General features: G+C 55.4%; 1 protein-coding gene across 1 annotated transcript in view; it reads left to right on the top strand.

The window, feature by feature from the left end:
- LOC104542030 (dynein heavy chain 1, axonemal-like) overlaps nucleotides 1-8,701 on the top strand; it is a gene marked incomplete at its 5' end in the record, with an annotated part of 29,409 nt that extends 20,708 nt beyond the window's left edge. Inside the window, 24 exon segments of the mRNA XM_010186220.1 lie at nucleotides 1-17; nucleotides 343-395; nucleotides 398-524; nucleotides 626-845; nucleotides 930-1,125; nucleotides 1,743-1,894; nucleotides 2,374-2,570; nucleotides 2,971-3,115; nucleotides 3,408-3,565; nucleotides 3,937-4,069; nucleotides 4,258-4,428; nucleotides 4,855-5,034; nucleotides 5,121-5,139; nucleotides 5,142-5,235; nucleotides 5,237-5,294; nucleotides 6,022-6,071; nucleotides 6,073-6,190; nucleotides 6,382-6,472; nucleotides 6,475-6,508; nucleotides 6,902-7,046; nucleotides 7,302-7,512; nucleotides 7,929-8,162; nucleotides 8,549-8,601; nucleotides 8,603-8,701. The exon segment at nucleotides 1-17 is cut by the window's left edge and continues 126 nt beyond it. Of these exon segments, the coding sequence (XP_010184522.1) occupies nucleotides 1-17; nucleotides 343-395; nucleotides 398-524; nucleotides 626-845; nucleotides 930-1,125; nucleotides 1,743-1,894; nucleotides 2,374-2,570; nucleotides 2,971-3,115; nucleotides 3,408-3,565; nucleotides 3,937-4,069; nucleotides 4,258-4,428; nucleotides 4,855-5,034; nucleotides 5,121-5,139; nucleotides 5,142-5,235; nucleotides 5,237-5,294; nucleotides 6,022-6,071; nucleotides 6,073-6,190; nucleotides 6,382-6,472; nucleotides 6,475-6,508; nucleotides 6,902-7,046; nucleotides 7,302-7,512; nucleotides 7,929-8,162; nucleotides 8,549-8,601; nucleotides 8,603-8,701 (2,955 nt within the window).
- Nucleotides 8,702-9,583: the final 882 nt, after the last annotated feature.

Below are 9,583 nucleotides of genomic sequence, written 5' to 3' on the forward strand. Positions count from 1 at the left end.
GCTGAAACAGATCCTGTGTCTTCCCTTAGCAAGGAGGGCAGGGGGTACCTGGCCGGGGTGAAGGGGGGCACTGACCAGGTGCACTGGGGCTTGGTGGGTTTGCAGGTCTCTCTGGGCAGGCAGCACTCTCATGGATGTGTCAGCAGCCTCCTGCACACCCCAGTCTCCTGCCAGCAGGTGATGTGTCTTCTCCTGGCAGGCAGGGCCATGGAATACAGCTGCTGCATGCATTCAGGTTTAGGCTATCACGTCTGCCAGGCAGCTTTGAGCTCCTCTGTTCAGAGTCTTCAGGGCACCATAGGATGCCTTCTCTCTCAAGAGGTAGCCATGCCAGCCCTCCAGCATTTTTCCCTCTCTGGTACAGACCCACAAACAGCAAGGCAACACAGTGCTGAAGCTGGGGATAAGGTGATCCCCTACCACGAGAGTTTCAAGACGTACATCACCACCAACCTGCCCAACCCTCACTACAGCCCTGAGGTTTCCATGAATCTCACCCTCATCAACTTCACCCTCTCACCCAGGTACCTGCTTACCCCATTAGCTGCCCATGCTGCTCAGCCTCATTCCTCACAAATGTCCAGACCTGTTGCCCCCAACCTCATCTCTATGGCTTTTGCTGTAGCAGCTTTGAACACCAACTGCTGGTGCAAGTGGTGGCTGCAGAGCGTCCTGACTTAGAAGAAGCTAGAAACCAGCTAATTGTTAGCAATGCTGAGATGCATCAGGAGCTGAAGAAGACAGAAGACCTGTATTGGCTCAGCACTTCTGAAAGAAACCCTGTAGATGACTTGGAGCTCATCAAAGTGCTGGAGGCATCCAAGGTCAAGGCAGGGGAGATCCAGGTCAGCAGTGAAGGTGCTCTCCCTCTGCAGCTGTGCATCCCCTGCCAGCACTGCACTAACTGTGACATCTGCTCTGTCCCCCAGGCCAAGGTAATGGTGGCAGAGCAGACAGAGAAGGACACCAACATCACCCACCTGCAGTATGTACCCGCTGCCGTCCGCTCCCAGATCCTCTACTTCTGTGTCTCAGACCTGTCCAACGTGGACCCCATGTACCAGTACTCACTTGAGTGGTTCCTCAACATCTTCCTAATGGGGATCAGTAACTCCAAGAAAGCAGGTACCTGCCAGAACAGCCCCCTCCCATCCCCTTCCTGGCAGCAGGAGCTAGGACACCTGCAGAGTCAAGGCAAACCTGCCTGCTTGCATTGGCTCCCAGCATGGTTCAGAGCTGCCCTAGTTGTGCCCACACAAGGGAAGGGAAGGTCACAGCCTGCCCTCCGTTCTCTTCGCCACTACTTCTCTCCTGCTGTGTCTGACCAGGTGGGGCAGATGTTAGTGCCAGGGCACTGGGAATGGTGTGTGGCTCTGCTTGTCACAGATCTGCCCCTACACACAGGTCCTGGCTGCTGCTGCCGGGCTGGGGGCAGCTCTCACCGCCCAGCAGCGCATGTTAGCCAGGATGCTGGTGACCAGGCCCATGTAGGGTGCCGTGGAGCAGTGTGGACACCCTCCCTGTGCAAGGGCAGTGTTTTCGTCTGTGTGCTGAGTCTCACAGCCTTGTGCTTTCGACAGAGGTTTCTGTGCCAAGGCTCTATGTGAGAGCAGTGTCTGTTCTTCCTGGGTGGGATGTGGGTATGGCCCCCTGACCAGGCACTGACAGGTCACTCACTGTGACTGAGGTGGGGAGCAGGCTCCACATCACCCAACTTGTCCAGTTGTTGCCTCCTTTTTCAGACAGCCTGAAGGACCAGATCCTGAGCATCAACAACTACATCACCTCCAGTCTCTACAGCAACGTGTGCTGTAGCCTCTTTGAGAAGCACAAGCTCATGTTTGCCTTCCTGGTGTGCGTCCGGATTCTGATGAGTGATGGGCAGATTGATATGGTGAGCAAGTGACCTTGGCCCTTTGATAAGATCCCATCAGGATTCCAGCTCTGACCCAGCCTGTTCAGCCCCCTAGAATAGCATGCTGGGGTGGAAGAGGAGCCTTGTTCCCTCAGTCTAGGGGCAGCCTTGGCAGGCTGGTGGGCAAACACAAGGCCTCTCTCTTCTCATACCTTTCACTGTGCTTATGTGCAGAGCTGCCTAGCATGAACCACCTGCAGCTTTTGCAAGTTTGCTGCCAGACTTCTGTGAAGTTTAGCATGTTCTGGGGGAGCAGGCAGGAGTTAGAAGACAGAGAAAAGCTAGTGGCAGCTGAACAGTGATGCTGATCTCACCAGACCCTCCAGTTCACTTACACCTCCACACACACACACATCTGAAAGTTACTACAGGATTTTCCTTGGATACAGCACAAACCCATGTGCCTCAGACCCAGGCGGAGAGGCTATAATCCATGACCATGTCCATCCTGTTCCCAGGATGAGTGGCAGTACCTACTGTCAGGAGAGACCACAGAGGAGATGTGGGAGAACCCAGCTCCAACCTGGCTGCATGAGAGAGCATGGGGAGACATCCTGGCCTTGAGCAACCTGAAGAACGTCTCCAGCTTCGCCAATGATTTTGCAGCCAACCCTGCACCGTTCAGGGCCATTTTTGACAGCCTCAAGCCTCACAGGCAAATGCCCCTGTCAGCTTAACTGTACTGCACCCAGCAGGTAATGGCATCCGTGTGCGAGCACAAGGAGCTGATACAGCCGTGGTGCTGGCTCTGCTCACAGGCAGTGCCACGCCACACAAGGCATTGCCTTGCTCCTCAAGGTTGGCCCTTGCCTGTGCATGTTGCTCGCCCAAGGCAGAGCCACATGGCACTTCAGCCCAGCAGTACTTAGTGCTTCCCCAGTGGAAGAAGCTCTGGCTTGCCTGCTTATGGTTTCAAGGCTGTGAACAGCAATCTCAGCCAAGTGACTGGAAGGTCCTTGTCCTTTCTGAGGGGCTGCCTGCAGGCAGCGTGAATGCTTCTTGGGGAGCTGCAGGATCTGGCACATCCCTCCAAAATGCACCTATTTGCTTTGCAGAGAGCCCCTGCCTGGGAAGCGGGAAGCTGAGCTCGATGCCTTCCAGAAGCTGCTGATTCTGCGATGTCTGCGGGCAGATAAGATCACAAACGCCATGCAGGCCTTTGTGGCGCTGAACCTGGATCGGCATTTTATTGAGCCACAGGTAACTGGCCTAAAGGACGCACTGGTAGGGCCAGGGGTGGTGGAGCAGGAGGCCTTGAGCTTGCTGTAAATGAGCCATCAGCATTTTCCAATTGCAGTGAGGGTGCTCACAGCCCTGATCCTAGTGCTGCCAGAGAAGAGCTGTACTAGGGCCTTATTGAACTTATTTCTTGCCTCGACAGCCAAAAGCACGCTGGTGCCTTGGAGAGGAGCTGGAGGCCAGGTGGGGTGAGGAGGTGCTGCATGTGGTGCCACTACAGCCCCTCTGCTCTGATCAACTTTCTGTGTTGCAGACCACAGACCTCTCAGTCATCTTCAGGGAGTCCACTGCCACCACCCCGATCGTGTTCATGCTGTTGCCGGGCCCTGACCCCGCTACCGACCTCTACAAGTTCGCTGAAGAAAAGAAGTTCTCCCAAAAGCTCTCTTCCATTTCTCTGGGCCAAGGCCAGGTAAGCTGCTGGAGCCCATCTGGGGCAGCACTCTCCTGCTGGCATTCCCAGCGATCTCACCTAGCTCCATGCTCAGACACCCTTCCAGCACATTGAAAACACTTCCTTGCCTCAAGGCCCTCTTCCGAATCCACCCGTAGTTCTTCTGTTCCCACCACCCTCCCACACTGTAGCCCTCAAGCTTGCAAAAGCTGCAAAAGGGCCCTTGCTGTGTCATCAGACAGCAAAGATTCAGTTGAGCCATGGGGACAAAGCCAGGCTGTAGCTCTGGAAAGTGGACCTTCCCTCAGCAGCTGTCTCCCTGTCCAGCTCAACAGAGCTCAACCCGCAGTGGACCAGGGCCTCTGAGCTCTTCTCATCTGCCTTCTCGGGGACCTCGTGCTGAAGCCATGATGTACAGCGCCATGAAGCAGGGCAACTGGGTCTTCTTCCAGAACTGTCACCTGGCCCCCAGCTGGATGCCTTCCCTGGAGAGCCTCATCGAGGCCATTGACCCCAGCAAGGTGAGCTGTTCTGCCGAGCAGCCTGCCCGCTCAGAGGGTGACCGGCGGGACACTGGAGCCCTGACAGGAGCCCAGATCTCATTCGATCCCATCCACAGGTTCCCTGTAAAACCAGAGGGTCAGTGCAGAAGCAGCAGCAGTGGTTGTGCCTAAAACCTCTGAGCATTTGCTCCCTTCTGGATTGCCAGCTGCATCAGGACTCCTGCCTCTGGCTCACCAGTCTACCGAGCAACCACTTCCCTGTGTCCATCCTCCAGAATGGCTCCAAGATGACCATTGAGCCCCCTCGTGGGGTCAAGGCCAACCTGCTCAAGTCCTACATCAGTTTCAGTGATGACTTCTTGAATTCTTGCCCCAAGGTAAGACTCAGGTTGTGCTTTGGTTTGCTGTCCTCAGCCTGTGCTTTCTGCAGTACATGCTCTCCACCTGCACATTGCTCCTCTCCAGGCACAGGTCTTCCTCTCCTCTAGAGCTCTCATGTGCTAGAGAAGGGCTGGTGATATTTCTTCTAGGCCCACATCTACTCTTTGATGAGCCAACTAGAAGTTGCACTTTGAGAAACAGAAGCAACAGCACTGCGGAGGCCTGGCATAAGGCACTTGCAGCTCTCTTTAAGCAAGGGAATGGGCCACAGCCTTCCCCAGCACAGCAGCCTGGCTGAGGTTTCCACCTCTCCAGACTCCAGTTGGCATTGCTGACTTGGCACATCTCCTCTGCTAGGTCTCAATCCAAAGGGTACCTTCTCCCAGGTTGAGCACCTCTTCTCCCTACTCCCCTGCCCACAGGTCACAGAGTTTAAATCCTTATTGCTGTCATTCTGCTTCTTCCATGGGAACATGCTGGAGAGGAGAAAGTTTGGGCCTCTGGGGTTCAACATCCCCTATGAGTTCACAGATGGAGACCTCTGCATCTGCATCAGTCAGCTACAGCTGTTCCTGAGCAAATACTCAGACATCCCGTGCGAGGTAAGCGTGTGAGCTGGCCCCTCCTGCGGAGGGAGCGGGTTCATGATGCATATGCAGATGGAAAGCCATGGCAGGGTCCCTCACAGGTTCTGAAGTACACGGCTGGGAGATCAACTACGGCAGCCGCGTGACTGATGACTGGGACAGGCGCTGCCTCTTGAATATTTTGGAAGATTTCTACAAGCCTGAGGTTCCGATTCCTGTTTGCTTATTCCGAATCAGGGATCTACAAGCAGATCAGTACCTCTTCTGACCTCGACGTAAGTACTCAAGTAACAAATTGCAGTTCACAGATGCAGGGGAATCGTCATAGTGCAAAGGGGACCTAGGCCTCCCTGAAACCCACTGCATTTCCAGTTCCCCGGGGGAATGGAAGTTTGTAAGAACCCATGGATCTTCAGGTGCTCTCAGGAAGCCGCAGCTGTTTAAAGCAACAGGAGGCAAATCTTGTCCCTGTGCACAGGAGGTGGTAGCAGCTATCACCGGAGCTCCCCAGCTGAACGCTTTTGTACTCTATTGTGATAACACATACCTGAAGTACCTGAGGAGCTCTGCAGGAGATGCAGCAGTAAGCTCACTGCCGAGCTTGCCAGCTTGTGTTTGCTTCCACACAAGTACGATTTAACTCCCCAGCCAGACCACAAACCACGGCCGTGCTGCTGCTGCACCCTCAGCCTCCCCAGCAGCCCAAGTTCTGTGTCAGTGTTGCTCAGGACACGCAGAAGCTGTCCCTAAGTCAAAGCTGCAGGTTAGGTTTCCTGGCTGTTACAGGAGACAAGGAGCTGTAAGCTAGGTGACTGAATCTCAATCACCAAGATGAGAAGTATCTCCCAACTGAACCTCCAGGTCTGCAGTCTGTTGGGTTTAGCTTATCCAGCAGCCATGGCTTAGTCATTTCTTTTGAGCCGGGCCTGTGGCAGCGCAAAGGGGCACCACAGCTTTATCCCGGTGCTCTTAGCCTCTCAACCTATGTGGATTCTCCCCCAGGGCTGCCTCCAGTACATCAAGAGCCTGCCACTCAATGATAGCCCAGAGCTCTGGTTTACACGATAACGCCAACATCACCTTCGCTCAGAATGAGACCTTTGCTCTGCTGGGGGCTATCACACAGCTGCAACCCAAGACCCTCTCACTGGGAGGACGCAGCAGGGAAGAGGTGGGTGACCCCAGTCCCGTCAGTGCTCTGGCAGCCAGCGCCCAGCACAGGGAGCACAAACAGCAGCTCTCAGCAGGTGCCACCCTGCCTGCTGGCTGTCAGCAATGGCGCTGCCACCCAGGTGTTAGCTCTCCCCCTTCTCAGCAGCCATGGCCGGCAGGATGCTCACCCACTTGCTGTCTTCCTTCCAGCTCATGGAAGAGACCTGCAGGGACATCCTGGCAATGCTGCCTGCCCCCATGAGCCTGCAGGAGGTGATCCACAAATACCCACTGCTCTATGAACCATGAACACGGTGCTGGTGCAGGAGGTGATCAGGTAAAATCCTCGTGGGATCATGTCCTGGGCCAGTGACCAGCTGGTCCCTTGGGGAACAGCAGAGATGTGCAGGCCACTTTTCCTGCCCACCCTTGAGGAACCTCATTGCTGAGCATGGCAGCGGGATTGGCAGCCACAGTAACAACTGTGTTGTCCCAGCCAGGGCCTTCAGCTGATCCTTGTCCTGCAGGGACTGATCAGCATCTCCATCCACTACCATCAGCAAGCCAGGGCTGGGGGAGGCAGCTATGAGACCCCGTTAAAGAGGAATGGGGCTGGGGGTTACACAGAGGAGCTTCACTCATTGTACAAAGATCCAGACCCTCTCTGGGCAGATGTGGGCAATTAATCATTGCACTGAGTCACCCTGATCCCTCTGTTCTTTCTCTGTAGGTACAACAGGCTCCTGGAGGCGATTGCTCAGACACTGAAGGACTTGCTGAAAGCTTTCAAGGGCCTGGTCGTGATGTCCTCTCAGCTGGAGCTGATGGCCAGCAGCTTGTACAGCAACACTGTCCCTGAGATGTGGAATGCCAAGGTATGTGCCCCAGCCAGCCCAGCTGCCCACAGCTCACCCGAACCACGGGACCAGGTTGTTGGCCATCACCGCTGGGCTGGGCTGTCTCACATGTGCTGGCTCCTGCTCCCCTGGTGTGGAGGTGTCTCCTGCCTAACGCAGCTCACGGTTGTTCCCTGATCCAGTCTGGTCTCTGGGCACCTGTCAGCAACTGGGGCACAAGGTCTAGGGTGTCCTTGATTGCCTTCAGCACCTTCTTCTCTGGGAGCCCTGCAGACCTACCCATCGCTGAAGCCCTTGGCATCCTGGGTGAATGACTTGGTGCAGCGGACTGAACTCCTGCAGAAATGGATCAGCCATGGGATACCCTCTGTGTTCTGGACCAGTGGATTCTTCTTTCCCCAGGCCTTCCTCACTGGGACACTGCAGAACTTCGCCAGGAAGTCCGTTGTCTCCATCAACACCAACTCGTTTAGCTTCAAGGTCGGTGCATCAGCCAGAGGCTCTGGATTTCTTTGTTGGATTTTTTTTTGCTAGAAGGCCACAAAGGCAGTAGTTCTTGCCCTTGTGACATGCCCAAGAGGTGAAGCCGCTGGCTGCACAGCTGCCCATGGAGCCTATCATCCCCTCTGTGCTTAGATATACCCACCCCACTGCCAGACACCTCCACAGGGCAAGGAGAGACCTCTCTGCCTCTTCAGCCCTACTTGCATCCCTCTCCCCAGGCATTTCCACAGCCTCATGACGTGAGATGCCAGAAAGCCCATCTCAGCCCATCCAAGAGCAGGGGCAGGCTCCCCTTCAGCAGTGCTGGCTTAGCTAAGAGCAGCTTAAGGGGGTCCTGAGGTCCAAGCATCCAGGGATGCACCTTGATCATGGCCCTGGGTCCCCTCTCCTCTGCAGTAATGAAGGAGTCGTTGAACGAGCTCGCCCGCCCTCCCAACCAAGGCTGCTACATCCACGGATTGTTTCTCGAGGGTGCTCACTGGGACCCCGCTGTGTTTCAGCTCGCAGAGTCACGCCCCAAGGAGCTTTACACCGAGATGGCCACCATCTGGCTCCTTCCTGTCCCCAGCCGCAAGCCTCTGGCCACCAGCACCTACCTGTGCCCCATCTATCAGACTGTCACTCGTGCAGGTCGGTGCCCTAAAGACAGGTCTCCAGAAACAAGGGAGATTGTAGAAGCAGCTGGGAAGGGCAGCCCAGGAGAGGCTGCAGGAGCTCCTCTTGCCATACACCGACATGGAGTGAGGCACTGCTGGCTGAGAGCATCCAGGAAAAGAAAGACTTCTCCTGCTCCGGTCATGGAGCCAGAGCAGCCAGAACCCCCCAAGCTGTGCAGCAGTGCCTTAAGCCCACACCCAAAAATGCACAAGCCTGTTTCTGCGAGCCCTGCTCAGCCTGTCACCTAGCACGGGGGTGGGACTTGGGATCTCACATGGGGACCCTTGTGCAGGACTCCCTGCTGTGTGCAGCAACCAGGGCTCAGTACCACCCTCCTGCACTCGCTTCCCCTGTTACAGGCACGCTGTCCACAACGGGCCACTACGTGATGGCAGTGGAGATCCCTGCAGACAAAGCCGCAGCACTGGATCAAAGGGGGCGCAGCCTTGATCTGCGCCCTGGACTTCCAGCCAGGAATCCACCCCAGCTGGGGCCTCCGCGTCCTACGCTAGGCAGGCAGTGAGAGCCACCTGCTGACTCCCAGCAGCCACGTCCCCTCTCCTCCTGCCCTCTGAGCTGTGTCAATACATCAAGCTCAACTCTACCAGCATCACATTAACCTTGCAAGGGACGTGAAGGACAACAGAAAGGGCTTCGTCAAATACATTGCAGACAAAACCAATGCTAGAGGCAATGTAGGCCCACTGCTGAATGAGGTGGGTGCCCTGGTGACAGAGGATACTAAGAAGGTGAAATTACTGAATGCCGCCTTTGCCTCTGTCTGCACTGCTGCAGGCTGTCCTCAGGAGCCTGACCCCTGAGGCCCCAGAGGAAGTCAGGATAAAGGGGGAGTTTGACTTCTTGATGAAGACTGGGTTAGGGAGCAGTTAAGCAATCTGGACATCCATAAATCCATGAGTCCAGATGGGATGCACCCACGGGTGCTGAGGGAGCTGGCGGGATTCATTGCTAGACCACTTTACATCATCTTTGGTAAGTTGTGGGCAACAGGAGAGGTGTCCGAGGACTGGAGGAAAGCAAATGTCACTGCAGTCTTCAAAAAGGGCAAGAAGGAGGACCCAGGTAACTGCAAGAAGGAGGACCCAGGTAACTACAGACCGGTCAGCCTCACCTCCACCCCTGGAAAGGTGATGGAACAGCTCATCCTCAGTGCTGTCTCCAGACATATCAAGGATAAGAGGGTCATTACGAGCAGTCAGCATGGTTTCACCAAGGGGAAGTCACGTTTGACCAGTCTGGTAGCCTTTTATGAGGACATAACCAGGTGGAGAGATGATGGTAGGGCAGTGGATGTGGACTATCTTGATTTCAGTAAAGCCTTTGACACTGACTCCTGTAGCATTCTTGCAGCTAAACTGAGGAAATGTGGTCTG

Source organism: Mesitornis unicolor, unplaced genomic scaffold (genome assembly GCF_000695765.1).
Source record: "Mesitornis unicolor isolate BGI_N332 unplaced genomic scaffold, ASM69576v1 scaffold49946, whole genome shotgun sequence".
Taxonomy (NCBI): Eukaryota; Metazoa; Chordata; class Aves; order Mesitornithiformes; family Mesitornithidae; genus Mesitornis; species Mesitornis unicolor.